At 35.6% G+C, this 16,254-nt stretch overlaps 1 protein-coding gene across 2 annotated transcripts in view; it reads left to right on the top strand.

The window, feature by feature from the left end:
* The window catches only part of SNX13 (sorting nexin 13), a 67,046-nt gene that overhangs the window by 9,380 nt on the left and 41,412 nt on the right, over positions 1 to 16,254 (top strand). For both annotated transcript variants that reach the window (XM_027684649.1, XM_027684648.1), the window contains exon 2: positions 11,903 to 12,015. In XM_027684649.1, coding sequence (XP_027540450.1) covers positions 11,903 to 12,015 — 113 coding nt within the window. The remainder of the gene's footprint in view (positions 1 to 11,902; positions 12,016 to 16,254) is intronic.

Genomic DNA, 16,254 nt, shown 5'->3' with positions numbered 1-16,254 from the left:
TTTTGTATAACAGCTGTTTCCATGGTTATTTTTGTCTTCATCCAGTTAGCATGCTTCATAGGAGATTTGGCCTTATTGGAGTTCAGATGTACTCTCAGAGACCACTGGGAATTTATAGTGAAATAATGGTTGTATCAGAGTTTCTGTATTTTGTAATTGGAGAACATGTATGGCAGTCAAAGAACTTTATTGAATTTAAACTTGGGAAGGAAGCAGTGGAGTAACAGTTTTCGGAGGAAGGTGCTAGTATTCTGTCAGTGGATTTAAGTTTCTTAAAAATGTACTATATTTGCAGCTTGCGATCTGTTTGTTATTTGTGTACTGAAAACTGCTTCTTTATGGTGCATACTCTGCTTTGAAGTTCTTCTATTTTTATATCCATTTCATTTTATATTTTGCTAATTACAATGCTGATTAAAAAATGCTACATACTTGTAAAAAATGTTGGGGAACTATCAGTAAATTTTTGGCAAGAGAAATTAGGTATAGTGTAGAGGTGATCATTGCAAGCATGAAACTAGTTCATGATGCTGGCACTGGTTGAGGTCTTGGAATTAAAAGAACAAAATGACCCCCCTAAGTATTAAAATCAGTGAATACAATGTTGGTAGCTCTTTCTTCAGATTCCAGTGCTTAGGCAGTAGATGCCTTTTATTATGTTGGTGGTAGGTGTGTAGAGACTACTGCTCTTGCTTGTTTATTTTTAAAGATAAAGGTGAGCATCGAGGAGTGGAGGAAGGGGATAATACTTTTAAAAATTGTTTTACTTCTCAGTCACATAAAAGGGGGTCAGAATATTAATTGGGAGCACCAACAACCTTTCTAAATCTACCCTTCTCTTGGTGGCCAGTATAGCCAATATGTGTCTTCATTATATGGATGTATTTTGTTTTGGCACAAAATCCCTTGTGGTGGAATTGGATATTGTACATTGGTTTCCGGATGGATTTATTTTGTAATAGGGAGACCAATACTGGACACAGGACTCTAGGAGTGTCCAAATAGAGAGGAAGGGTCACTTTGCTGGACCTGCTGGTGACATTTCTGTTGATACTGGGTAGAATACTGTTGTCCACCTTTGTGCCCATGAGGGCGCACTGCAGACACATGTTCACCTTATGGCCCAGTTCTGGGTCCCTTTCCGTAGACCTGCTTCCCAGAGAGTTGGCCCCAGACTGTATTGTGACCCAGGGTATTCTGTCCACCCCAGATGCAAACCCATGCTTGTTTTTCGTTGAACTTCCTGAGGTTCCTGTCAACCCATTTCTCTAGCCTGTTGACACCCCTCTGAATCCTCCGGTGTACTGAGCACTCACTCCACTTCGGTATTTTGTGCAGAATTCCTGGGAGTTTCCTGTGTCCCATCACCCACATTGTTAAGACCTAAAACATCATCAGACTCATACTGATCCTTGAAGGTTCCCACCTACTTACTGGCTGCCCACTGAACTTGCACCACTGATGGTGTCTCTGCATCCAGCAATCCAGTCAATTTTCCACTTACCTTATAATCTACTCATCCAGCCCATACCTCACCAATTTTGTGATAAGGAGGCTGTGGGGTATTGTACTAAAGCTCCTCTGGTGCCAGTATAGTCTTGGAAATAATTTATATTGGCTTTCTGTTGAGCTTTGGCTTTCTGGATTCCATGATAGCAGTTGCAGTACTACCTGTAGTCAAGGTGCCACTTGACATTACAGCTGAGAAACTCAGTGTGTTTTCTCCTTCTGAAACTATATTGTTGCTTATAGATTTTCTCCTCCTTTATAGTAAATTAAAAAGAAAAAGACTTTCTTACAGGAGTGGTGAGGGATAAGGATTTTTAAACCACGTTACTTCATTTACCAAAATAATTCTACAAAGATATATGACATAACTGACTGGTTAGAGACAATAGCCTTGATCACTAAGGACAAGGTAGAAATTAATTTTTAGTCTTGTTGAGCGTTAACTTGTTGAATGTTGGGTAGGAGGGTGAATATTACTGAAGGACTCCTTCTGGCAATTGTGATAGATAATATGAATTGTTTTCTTCCATTTATACTCTTTGACATTTGTATCCTGACCTAATAAGGCAAGTATCACAGAATCATGTCAAGCTTTATATTTGGTCTAGTATTAGATAAATATATTCTAAAGTTATGTTGCTAGTGTAGTATTTTTAAAGTAACTTTTTCATCTAGATGAGGAATGTTGCTTATTTGGGAACTGTTAGATTGTGGTATGTAGTATTAAAAGAATAAAAAAACACAGTAAACCACTATACTGCATCCCTAGCAGTTTCATCTTAGAGTTAGTGGGATACTGCTGAAAACTGTGCTGCAAGTATCAAATAGCACATATAATATCACCAGCGGATTAAAGAACTAAACAAAACTCTTGGATGACTAATTTTATAGCCTGAGGAAGCCAAAGTCCTAACACGTTGTTTAGAAGTTAATGACTAAATCTTTCTACAGTAAACTTAAGTACTAGATTTTGTGTGTGTGTACAATATTTATGTATATGCAAAATATGTGTAAACACATACAAGTTAAACTCTCAGTAAAAAAAAACAATTCACACATCCTGCAGATATGAATTGAAACGTATGGTTTATCAGTCTGTTTAGAAGAAGCTACTGAGTCTGAGGAGTTTGCTTAAAAATAGTTATTTGCTTATTGATGCTTTCAAGCAAGTCAAAAAGTGGTAAAAAAAAAAATCTTAGTATTTTTTTAAGTATAAAATTTGAAGGTATTGTCTGCTGTTTACATTAAATGAATTGTTAGGGAAAAGCAAAAAAAAGCTCAATAGCTGCTGCTGCAGTGTGCAGTTCCAAAATGTTCGTAATTTTATGTAGTTTGTCTTATTTTATATCTTTATGTCTTTGACAGTTTTGTATTTGCAAAAACTAGGCACTTTTACTTTGTTTCACTTTTTTTTTGTGTGGGGTGGTGGTTTTTTGAAGTTACTGAGATTTTCTAAAACAGATGCTGGATCACTGTGCATATTTTTTTTAAGCTGCTTCTATCAATTAAATATTGCACAAACTATTTGGCACACAGCCGCTGCTGAGAAATTGTGTGGTATCTACATAGAAAATATAATGGATTTATTTTAAGAAAAGTAATCATTGTTTATCAGATGTCTTATAACCCACCTTTTTCCACTTTCTCCGCCCCGTAAAGATCATAGACAGGAATGGGTTGCCTTTAAATTGAAGACTGTGTCCCAAACAATTTATATATAGCCTTGATATAAATTTTCTTAGTAAGCATGAGCTGATACAGGTAATGGCATAAATTGGGCAGTGTGATGGAGATTTAAGTTCAAGGAATAGGCAGTCATTTATTGCTTGGCAGAAAGGGTGCTGAGTTGAAGTTACCACTATCATGGAAGAAGAGCTTAGAACTAAAGAAATTTCTACCTTCCAAAAGCTCAACTGTTAAGATACAAGGAACCTTTTTAAAAACGTGTCCCATGCAACTGTTTCTGTGGTATCCCTGAGCTTTGCCCTCCAGTTTTTATTAGAAGAGACATAGAGACTGCCTATGAGATCTGATGCTTAGGGAGAGAGATTAATTTAATGTATTTGCTTCCAGATGAATATTGGGAACCTTAAGTGGTAGAAATTGTTCTAGAAGTAAAGCTGATGTTTAAGTTCCTTTGGTGGAATCAGGTTTCTTTAGCAGTGAAAGAAGAAGATATTGGTGAAAGGAACTTTTAAATAACTCTTTGGTGCAGTTGAAGGCAAGAAAGTAAAAAGCTTAAAATGATGCTTGAGCAGTAGTCACAAATGAAATGCACAAGAACAGTTTCTTGACTAAAGAGCATGTGACTTCATTATTTTTTGCTCTTTAGGAGTACAGAAGTATTTTATTTTTTTTTCACTTGATAAAAATTCTGGGGGCTTCCCCCTCTCTTCCCTTTGCAATTGCTTTGCACTAGAAAGACTTGAAATGCATGTAATCTGTTTATCCAGAGGCTGAATGTAGAACAGTCTAGATTATCTCATTGGCTTAAATTCAAGATAGAGTTAGAGGGATTACTTTATTTTCTCACTTTAGATCACCCTAGGCAATCCTGTCAAGCAATAAACCTGGCCCTGTTTCAATCACCTGAGGTGATCCAAAATACTTTCAATCTTTTTGTCTTGTCTTCTATCCAAATAACTAAAGTAGCTTGGATACAAGTCAATATGGATTGTTACAAAGGAAAAGAATCACTTTCTTGGAAAAAGTATTAAATATGAGTTTGAGTATGTCACTTTTATATTTAAGAAAGTATCTGAAAGTTGGATTGCATCACTTATTTCTCATGGCTATCCAAGATGCTCAAGTGCTTCTTTTAAATTTGACCAAAACTCCATATCCTTTTAAACTAGAACATGATTCAGAGTGGGTTTTAATGCATGCATGTTATCAGAAAGAATGTGTGTGTCTGTGAAGGTTGCCTCTTGCTTTCGTAATAAGAGAAATACTTGGGCCATCCTCAAGAAACAGTGACATGAAATGAGGCCTTCTGTCCCTTGCTGATAGTTCTGCGGTATAATAAAGTAACTGTTAGTGCTGAAAATAAAAGTTAGTAAAATGAAGGTCAATTTAAATGAAAATTTTCACTTCCTAATTTCATGTAGTGATCAGCAATGCTGGCAGAGCAGGTGTGAGAGAGGAATTAAAAATAATCTTTACTAATCTTGATTCTTGACTCCAGGCTGAATTGTACTCTGCTTTTTTCACTTGAAAAGAAAGTTTAATGTTGAAAATGTTTACCATTTCTGGTAGAACTGGAAGTGTTAACTGAAAGGTTGGTCTTTTTCTTTCAAAGAACCAATTGTATAAAAATATGGAACATAATTTTTCTATTTTTATTGTAATTATATTACTAATTCAATACTAATATTCTGACTTTAGCAAACAGGCAGGTTTTACTAATGGAATTTGTTGGATAAATACTGAAATTGAAGTAATATGCACAATAACTTTTAAACTTTCTTGTTAAACACTATAATGTTATGTATTTTAAGAAAATGGTCACATGTATTTTCATTTAAAGGTTTGCGCTTCTAAAAAAGAGTTTCATGAATAGTCAACAGTGCAGTAATAGTGGTCTTAGAGTATAGATGAAAAATTATTGCCTCTTTGTAAAAGCCTATTTTGTTAGACTGCCTTGTATAGCCGTAGGGGAGGGTAGGGGAAAATGATCCCAAAAGCTTTACTGTTTCGTGCAGTGTAAGGAACAGCAGGAAAATCTGAACTCAATACAATTAGACCTGATTGCATTTGAATTAATCCAACTGTTAACCAGTTAAGCCATTTGACATGCAAGGTGTGCATTGAGCGGAAGAAGAGGTGAGGTAGAGAGTGGACAGGTGGACTCTTGTGTAACAGGGATGGAGAGTTTCCAGCCTCATAACCCAGAGGGATCAGCAGGAATACAGCACTTATCCAGAAGAAACTTCATTGGCCAAACTTCTTAACTCTTAACATTAATTGTGTAATTTTATTTATTTAAAAGATGATCAGTGTATATTTATATGCTTTAGTATTTTAAGCTTGTTTTGGGAAAAATAATAAATCTAAACTTAGAGCAGTAAAAGCAAAATAGACTATGTAAAGTTCTTTTTAAAAAAACTTTAAAAAATCCCAAGAGTTTTCTTGTGAGTACTGCAGTAAATTGTTGTGTAGGTTCACTAAAATTATTTTTACATAGTCTGAAGTGGCAGTGGAGCTCAGGGTTTTGTTTTGCTTTGCCCTTTTGGGCTAAGGAAGGAAAAGAGAGAAAGGATAAGAAGAAAGAGGTTAAAAAGAGACCTTTAGTGATGTTAGGAAACCACAATATGCAGAACTCTTCAAAACCCTCTTTGACATGTCTTTCAGTTGATTGCTGTAACTTTTCCAGATGGGAGAAGGTAGCTACGGACTTGTTAATGGTTTATTTTACAGTTGTTAAATATTTCTCTGAGTATTGTAACATAACAATTTCTCTGGAGTGAAATTGGCACTCCAGTTGGTACAGCTTTCTAATTTTACTTGTCATGCTAGTGAAGAGACAGTAATTTGAAACCTAAAGTAATGTTTTTAATCACTTGACAAAAATGACACTCACCTTAATTATAGAAAGGTTTATATGTGAACATGCTCCATTTACACTCAAAATGGAAGTCAAATTAGAAGGCAGATGTGTAGAATTAACAAAATTAAACTTGACATCTACTTTATATGTAATCTCTGACAATTTTTTTTAATGTGAGCCCAGAGGAGGCATTAAATGCATTTGGTACAGCATATTAGAAGAACTCTAATAGTTTCAACTACCCAAATGGCAGGCAGTGGTTTGATTATCAATGTCTTGTTTGGGACAGGTCAGCTACAATAATTTTTAATGTATTAATGGACAACTGTATTTTGATGAACACAGTAAAGGAATTGTGAGCAAAGAAACATGTTTTTATTTTTAAATGACACTGTTCTCTCAAAGTTCAAGTTATTCTGTTGCAACCATTAAATTTGAAACCAGTCACAATCAACAATCTTCCCAAGTGGTACAGGTCTGTTGGATGCTACTGTAAGACTTAAGTAGTATTCTGCTGAAGCTTTAAGATTGACAAGTAGGTGAATCCAGAGCCTGACTTTTCTGTATGGGTGTTCTTTATTTCCTCTCATACTGCATCTCCAACTTTGGAACCACAGTTACTCTGAATATGTGGGGAAATTATGAAGAGAGACAAGTGCTGGGAACAGCTTTTTGCTGGAGTGAGAGTACAGAAAACACATGTGTCCGCTGTTTGGTGGCACCAAGGAGGATAGGAAGAACCTGTCATCTGGACTTCTGGAGTAGCACTTGTTTTGCACTAAACTAGAGACACTTTTGCAGTCTAAAATTGACAGCACTAGTTTAAATCCAAAAAATAAACCTATGTTACCCTGGTGAATAATTTTAAGAGAAAGGTGTGTCAAGGCTGAGGATTTTGCTTAAAGATGGGAGAGAGGCAAAGGTCTGAAAGCTTTGTCAGCTGGATTAGGCAAACAAGAAACCTACTGAAGCTACTTTTTAGTAAGATGTAATTATGCTTTTTATGGGAATAAGTAATTGCTGTTGTGGATTTGTATAAGGTCCTGTGTGAATGGTCGTGTTAAGTAACAGTCTTAGCTTAGCAATGCTAGCCATAAGGGTATGCAGCTAAGACCATCAAAATGTTGCAGTGATTTGCTGGATTCCAAAATTTGGATATGAGAAAAAGAAAACTGCTAGGTTTAAACAAAAGCCTTGGGCTGACAGAGGCTGGGAAAAAACCTCCATCTAGAGTCTAGACAAGGATCCATTGATGTCATGGGTTTGGAATGTTGTGCCCAAGCCTGGAGAAACCATGCCCTGAGCTCATCAAACCTGTGCAGAAAACCTTTTGTGTTTTATCTCCGCTTTTGTGTTACCTGTTCCCCCTATGTAATCCCCCTAAGATAAGATAGGTTTTTCCCTATGTTGTAAGACTCTAAGATTTGTTCACCTGGGTTTTCCCCAATGTCATCCCTGTGAAAACCCCTGTTTAGAATAAGCCCAACCTCCTTATGAATATGCAAACACATCGTGAATATGTAGTACCTCAGACCTATAAAAATACTGGTTTTGTGTGAATAAAGTATTCCAGCTTCTTGCCTCCCTGGGATCATCTTAGTTTTATTGACCTCCGCAGTGGTTAGGAAGCAAGAACCAAAGAAAGAGAAAGCAGATGTATATAAGAAAGCAAATTCTTTATGTACTACTTTTAGTAGTTGGCTGTATACTGTGGGAAAAGCATTCAGTGGGAAAAATGGACAAAACCTAGTAAAAAAAACCAACTAGTGGTGTCATTAAGGTGATAGTCTTGTTGTCTCTAAAAGCTGAATCAAGCATGTGTTAATATTCACCTGTGTGTGTCTATTCTCACCTGATAAGGCTCTGCAGTGCACTTTTTGAGCTTACAGACAACCCTTTACTTCAACTGCAATTTAATTTGCTAAACCAGTTCCATACTGTAGAAAGTTACCCTGTGTGACCATGATGCTCAATTAGCCCATTGCATATATAACCTTAGTAATACACTGCAGAAGTCTGTGAAATCTTAGACTTGAAAGCTAAGAAGTGGTGATGGTGGGGCAAACATACGGTATCTGTAGTGGTGGTAAGCAAAAATGGCTACAACTGGTGAGATGGAACAGTTGTTGTTCTGCAATAAAGATCCTTTATCCATGTGTGCATGTGTGTATGGACACAGTATGTACCCAAACATGCCTACCACAGGACTAAGGTCTGGGTACTTCTTTAGCCCTTAGGTAACTGTCCCTACTTCCTTGAAAGTCAGTGAACAGCACTATGCCAGTTCAGCTTGAAAGTTTGCCCTTCCAACCGAGGGCATGTCAGCTTCTTTTAAAGAGTCTGGATGGCTGCAACTTAAATGCCAGCATTTATACCATTTTTTCAGAAGACTGACTTGTTCTTTCTGTCAAGAGTAATTCACCCTGCAGTTAACTTTAGTAAGGCTAGACAGAGCTTTAGTATATCTGTGAATCTTCTAAAAAATAATATCATAAAACTGATTTGGAAATAAGTTGCAAGCAGGGTTTGAATTTAAATACCTGAACCTATTTTTATACTGACCAGCTGTGTAGTCATATTTGTGTAATGTTTAGATGTTCTTTTATTAGTTGATTTTGATGTGTTTAAGGAACTTTATGCAAAGGTTTCATTTTTTTCATTTTACTGCTGAAGTGCCTTTTAGAAGTGTGAAGTTAGGAGAAGTTTTTTTTACAGTCAGCCAAAAGGGTACCATCCTAATGATTAAATCCCTTTGAATGTCTCAAAATCTGCAAGACTTTAAACCACACATTTAGAGTATACAAGAATTGGGCCAGTATCTGTTGTACTTACTGCAGTGTACCAAGTTGTATGAATTTTAAGAAATCCTATTAAAATACCACATGAGATTTGAATCTCTGTAGCCATATGCTAAATTGCAAAACTAGAGCAGAGGACAAAAGGTTACTGTTTTATTTATTAGAGTTATAGAACTTTTTCTTTGTTAACTATGCATTCATCCAACTCTGAATATGCATCCTGCCATCTAGTTTAATTAAGTCATTTAGAGTGCTTACCCCATATTTAGAACTTAAACTTTTTAAAATGACACCATTAAGCGTACTGGTTTTTTGACCAAAAAAAAGACTCTGATTAAATGTTATTTTCTGTGTGCATATCTTCCTTATCTTCCTGATGCTTGTAGTGTTCTGTAGAAGTTTTAAAATGTATTTCTGAGGGCATAATTAGGCAGAGCCTTCTTTTTGTATTGAAATTTAGATGTACAGTGAGATCTTGTTTGTACTTTAATTGTTGCATTGGCCAGGTTGTTTTGGTTTTTTTGTTTGTTTGTTTTTGTAGATTGGCGTGTCTCTCTTCTCTACCCTCCAAAGAGTTTATCATCGAATCATAGGATGGTTTAGGTTGGAAGGGACCTTGAAGATCATCTAGTTCTAAGCCCCTTGCCATGGGTAGGAACACATTCTACTAGACCAGATTGCTCAGAGCTCTGGTCTAGCACTTAATTTAAGGGTTGGGGCGTTCACAACTTCTCTGGGCAACCTGTTCCAGTGCCTCACAACCCTCAGAGTAAAGAATTTTTTGTTAATATCCAATCTAAACCTACTCACTTTCAGTTTGAAACCATTCCCCCTTGTCCTGTCAATACATGCCCTTTGTAAATAGTCTCTCTCCATCTTTCCTGTAGGCTCTCTTCAGGTACTGGAAGGACACAATTATGTACTGCATTTACTTATCCTGAGTCAACAAAACAACAAAATCTTCTACTCAATCATGATCAAGATTTTTCTTTTTTTTACTGTAGCACCAATTCAGCATTTTAGCTGTGTGGATAGTATGGTTTATATCATCTAATAAAGCACTTTTTCAGGTTGAATAGAATTGGATAACTTGCAATGCAGTATTTTAATTGCAGTACTTTAATTACACTCATCTACGTACTTGTATGTTTAATTTTTCCCAGCCTCAAACACTAAGAAAAAAGCCAGTATAGATTATATCATTTGCTAAGAAACTTAACTATGAAGAAAATAGAATTTCATCTCTATGTTCCACTAAACTTATAACCAGGAAGAATTAAATAATTCTGATTATTACAGTTTAGATTTTTGAAACAGTCTCTCCTCAGAGCGATTTTGCTTTTTGGTGTTGCTCTCAGAAAATAATCAAAGCTGCTTTATGTAAGAGTCTTCGTTGTTCATAGGATTTTTAAAACTTTGTTTTGAAAAAGTTGATTTTTTTTTTTTAATCCTGTGAAATCTAAGTAGTCCTTGAAAGAAATGGGTTGTAGCGAAGCTTCCCCTGTCCTCTATATTAAAAGCTAAAAAAGGCTCTCTGCAAATATGGTGTTCAATCTCTGCTTGTTTTCTAAATGTCAAACTGCAAGACGAGTTTATTTAAATACTTCCTTAGTGTTACTTGTTGACATAGCAGTTGTCTGAGTTCCCATCAGGGTATCATTTGATCACTGTTAGGAAAGGCGTAAATTAGACAACAAAAAGAAAAAGAAGTTGAGAACCTTAGAACTGTAACGGTTTTGGTGGCCTATAAATACTTGTCATCATTGGTTTCACACTCTTGGGACTTGGCTGAAACATGCTTTCCAGACTGAGCTAGAGACTGGGTTGAATTAAATTTATGTAAGCTTTGTTGACTGCAATGCAACATTGTGAAGGTCTAAAAACTATTGTAGCTAAGATTGGTCAGGTTTTCCCTACCTTGGTTTTTTAGATTACCCTGCATATACATATATGTATGTGCGTACACACATCTGTCTATGTAGATAGATCATGTATGTATATATGTGTGTATATAAATGCACTTATACTGTAACCTATATTAGCACAATAACCTGAATCTTGATACTTTTTTTTGTGTTTTTGGTAGCTCCACCAGTGCAGGTGAAGCACTGCTGCATTTATGCAAAATCCCACCAATCCCACAGATGTTCTTGTGGCTGGCTTTAAGTGCCCCATGGATTTTTCAAACAACCCTTGTCTCCCCACCACTGCCAAAGTATTTAGTCCTGCCTGCTAAACCAGATCTCTTCTAGGAATGTGGTAATGCCTGTGTGGAAAAAGTGTTAATCTGGGATCTCTCTTGCTTTTTTTTTTTATATATATATATAAAATGTCCTGGTTTAAAAAGAAAATCATACTTGGGTGTTTCAAAGGATTGTCTGAATGCCCTTAATTTCTGTGGTAGTAATAGTTAGAGGTAGTAATCAAGTCTCCTACCTTTTGTTTACGGGGGAGAGTAAGAGTATACTTGCACGAAATATTTGGAGCACCTGTTGATCCATCTGTGACTTGACTGGAGAAAGGGACACCTTTTTAGTCTTGCAACTGCTTTGATCTAGGGGAGGAATAGCATTGCTTGATTGTAGAAAATAACATGTTTAGGTGTGTAAAACAATTTTGTTTTCTGTCTCTTCCCGTTCTGTCACAAAACCTGCTTTTTTCTTGGAAATATCAGTGAACTTTTCATGGGGAAGGAGAATGGGGGGGATCTCAAGGAACAAAAGTGTACAAAATGAGAGTAGAGAAGAAAAAGAAATGACACCCTAAAGGGTGATAGTTGCATTTGAAATTAGAGATGAGTAACAGTATTTGAAAGAAAAATACTCTAATTTTGGCTTAACTGGACTACTAACCCACAATATAACAGGGGCATATTTGATAGCAATATAGTCTTTAAAACAAAGGTAATTTTTATTTCATCAAGCAAAACTTATTTCCTATCTAGTTACAATGTATCAAGCTTTGTAGAAACTGCAAATATTGCTCCAGAGAGTTAAAATTGTATGAATTTCATATTAATTGTTCCTTTTCTATGTGTTCTTCATTACAGACCAGTCTTTCCATATGGGGATGGGGAAGTCTTGGCCTTGTGCTTTTTCTAGTAACTTTTGGACCCTTCGCTATATTTTACTTTGCATTTTATATCCTCTGCTTTGTGGGTGGGTAAGTATACTACGTAGTGTGAAAGTAAAATTTGAATGTGAATTTTAGCAAATAGCTTGCTCTGAAGATCTGTAGTGGCTTTATGTAATTAATATTTCCACATTTGAGCAGCTTTTTATGAAAAAATTTTTTTCCTTGAAATCTCAGTTTGGCTATGTATAATGGGTGTTAGAGGACAAATGCTCATGTAAAAACAATGTTTATTTCAGTTCCTACTTTCTATTAGTTTGTCAGTTCTTTTCCCAGGCACTTACTAAGTAATTATGTCTCCTTTTCTATCACAATCTCATTTCCCTACCTAAGACACTTGATTCATGAGGGAAGCTAGTGGATGCTTTCCTGGATGTTTGGAAATGATGCTACACTTTGAACAAGTAGATCAGTTCAGCAGCTGTAGACATTTCGTACTTTATGTAGACAGAAAGGAAGCAAACAGGTGAAGTTTTTATAGTCTTTAGCACCATTATTACATTGTATATTATAGTGTCTGCCTTGTAGTCATTAAAACTTTCATTTTCAATGCCAGATCAAAATGTCTTAATGAGCTGTTCCTCCTTCTTCTCTCTCATAAGACTAATCTGCAGAATAACAACATTTCTAGGCTCTCCAAGACCTGCCTGAATTCTAATGGGGTGTGTGGGCTATCTTTAAGGTTTTTTTCCCTTTGTTTGGAACACTCTTTTAACCTTCTTATTCGATACAGTATGGAATGTATGTATATTCCTGTATGTCCCATCAAAAAATATAATAGAGTTTTGTAGCTAGGATTAGAGATGCTATGCGTGGGTTTCAACTGAATTAAGTTTGGCTTTCCATCTCTGAGAAATCAGAATAGTCAGTCTTCTAGAATGAGGATTTAGTTAATGTAAAACTAACTCCAAGTAAATGCTTTTGTCTTGTTAAATCTTGATGCATGTATGTTTATCATATTTTACTGGCTGTTTGTCCAGAGGAAAAGGCAAAGAGTCTGTCCAAAGGGCAAGATTTCCTCTGTTTACTGTTTTGTGCTACCACTTCCTTAGTATTTGCAGTATGAAAAATAAGAGCTTCTCCTTCATTCTTGCTCAATTTCAGTAGCTTGGCTTTTCAAAGCTAACAGGCAAAGCAGGCTCTCATAGAGTGTGTCAGAAGTCAGCTACAATTTGCCACCATGAGAATACCTGTGGTGCCTGTGCTCACTCATTCTCAAGTGAGCTCTGTGGTTCTTCTGCTGCTTTGGTTAATTTTTGTAGCTAGTCAGTAAACATTGATCTTATTAAGGATAAATTCATCTAGTGGTAGTGTATCTGTTAAAGCAGAATTTGTATCTATCTCCCTATTATGTGTTTACTTGACATAATGTCAAGACTCAGCCCTTCCAGGAGAATGTCATCACTTCATTACTTTAACATACGCATTTGGGCTCAGGCTGTGATCTGGCTGTTTTTTACACTTAATCTTTTTCAGAGTGACACATGTTAACATTCAGCACACAGAACAATGAGTGCCAACTCGGTCAAATAGGTTTATATCTAAATTATTCTTGCCTGCTTTCTCCTTTTTTTGAATTAATTCCCTAGAAGTTTAGCCAAACGGTTCGTCATGTTTCTCTTAGAAACAAACAAATTAATGTTACAAAGTAACTTTTCCACTTACAATTTGCAATTTTATGTCATAACATCATTTACATAAATTTAGAAAATAAAAATGTAGTTTTGTTCCTGATTATTGTAGTGCCCATAATATTTACCATATCCTTTTCTGGAGCAAAATAACAATTTTGGACATGGATTTTTATGCTAGAATTTTATGGTTGAATTTTACGTTACTTCTAGGTTTGTATACTTTACTTCAAAAAACCAAAAGTGGCCTGTATCAAAGGTTTCTGACTTCCACTAGCTGGAAGTCCAGCTGTTGTCCCATTTTGCAGTTTAAACAAAAGAAAATGCTGAGTCGTAGCTGGATGCATTCTTAGTATTGACCTAAGCATTTAAATTGTACACCAGTGGGCTATGCAGGAAAACAATGGTGATGCCATATCTGTATCAATATAATCAGTCTGTTTATACTGTTTAACTTCTATTATGTGCTAGTTTTTTCTTTTTGATTTACTCTCAACTGTGTGTTTGCACAGATCACTTGTAGTAAACATAGTATTGGTTTTTTGTGTACGTGGAGGAAGAATGAAACCATTTGTATATATGAATAGAAGTTCTAAATCAAAATTTCTCATTGTTTCATTTTGTTTCAAGGCTGATTTATGATAGCCTTTTTCGATTCAGGATCTGGTAGGTCATCACATAGGGAACTGAACTCTTTCCACCAAAAGTAGGAGGCAAAATATACATATTGTTTCCTTAACCTGTGTAGAGTATTGCAGGGTATTATTCTTCATGAAACACTTTCTGGCTCTTTTTCAAGTGTTGGTGCAGATTAACCTGAATGCTGGGCCTGTTGGTTTCCATCTGCCTTTTCTTTCTACTTAAGCATTAATTACCTAATTTTCTTTCTTTTTCACTTTCAGTCCTAAGGAAGTAAAATAAAAATTATGTGCCTTGTGGCTCTCCCACCAGGCTTGGGCTTCTGATGTTGCAAAAACTGAAATTTCTTGCATCAATCAATTGCTTTGTCATTTAAGGGAATTTGCTCTGTCATGAAAACTCATAATAATTGATGCTCAATCACATGCATATATATGTGATTGACTGCCTATGTTGATGATTCTAACTGCAGACCAAATCAGGAATGGTTCTGAAGCTGCTTTTTGACTTTCACAAAGCATTCAGCTGAGACTGTTACTTTTCAGACTTGAGGGGAAAATGATAAATCTGTGGTCTTCATTTTTCTATCTTTTACCTTTGTTCTGTTGTTACTCTGTCCTTGAGAAAAACTGGCCTTCCAGTAATCTTTGGAAGAAATTTTTAAAAATTAAGTAAAATACAATCTTTTCCTTTTCCTGATCAATTCATTTAGAGAAAAATAAAATGATTTCTCATTCACCATATTAAGAATCCTCTTGATGAATTAGATAAGCATTTACACTACCAGATTCTGGTTAGCTAACGGATGCCCTGAATAATCAGATTATGTATCCTTCTCTAATGCACACAAGGTTTTAAATTAGAGAATTTCTGCATAGAAGCAGAAGCTCCTAGCATTTCTAGCTTAAAGGCATCTAAGAAGATGAGCATATTTTTAAACTATATTGGTAGTATTAGTGTTTTTGAATGAGACATTAATTTTAAGAGTATCAAAACATTTGAGAGAAAACAGAGATATAATCTATAGTAGTTATTTCCAACGCTTCAGTCCTTCCTGAATGAAAGAAGAGAAGCAACTTGCTGATAAATGTTTGAAGTTAAAACTGATTTTAGGCCAAAGTTGAGTATACTGCTTTCTTTAAAAGATAACTGAGGTTTCTAATAGAAAAGTCATAGATAATCAAAAGAAAACCCAAACTTCTTAATAATTAAAAACAAAACAACCCAATATTAGTGAAACTAATATTGAGACTTTTCTAAGCAAGTTCTTGTCCTTGAACTGAATTATTATGCTCCTAGCACCATTGATGTTATGATTTTAAAGTTATCTGGAGCAGAAGGACAATTAGACCTGCTTTTATTTTTTGCTGTCATTTGGCAGGTAAAGATGGCTATAAGGAAATTAGAGTATCAAGTGAACTTTACTTATGCATTGCCTAGTTACTGGTAATAATTTTCTGTAGCTTTTTTTTTCTCTCTCTTTCCTGGAGTTGTTAAGGTATAAATGACTACCTCCCTACTTCTGAATTACTGAGCCTCTGGGGGACTTAACAAGAATGGTTCCCATTTTGGAAATTAAAAACTTCAAATGTCATATTTTAGCTTGGATAGGAATATTTCTCTAATATTGTGATTATCATATATCAACAGTGATCTATATTAAAAGAATGTATTATTTCACCACATTTCAAGCCTGAAATAGCTTTGTGAGATCTTGTGGTCACAAATACTGGTCAGCTGACCTCTAAATTGAATGCTTTGAAATTTCTCTAAAAAGCTATGCATGTTTAGCCATCCCAATGCTAGCCTGAGCAACAGTGACTTTTTTTTTCAGTACACTTGATGTTTCAAAAGCTACATACTTTGCTTATGCTATAATTGGCACAAAGATTAGGTTTTCATCTCTTTCTTAGTAAAACTAGCTTTATGTTTATGTATTTTTGTGCCCTAGTGCCATAAGCTGTAAATAAATTATTGCTGTTGTAGCAAGTTTGAGTGC

This window comes from Neopelma chrysocephalum, unplaced genomic scaffold, assembly GCF_003984885.1.
Source record: "Neopelma chrysocephalum unplaced genomic scaffold, ASM398488v2 Primary Assembly neopelma1_67, whole genome shotgun sequence".
Classification (NCBI taxonomy): domain Eukaryota; kingdom Metazoa; phylum Chordata; class Aves; order Passeriformes; family Pipridae; genus Neopelma; species Neopelma chrysocephalum.
The sequence above is the reverse complement of the archived record's forward strand: the minus strand, read 5'-3'. Positions and strand labels throughout refer to the sequence as shown.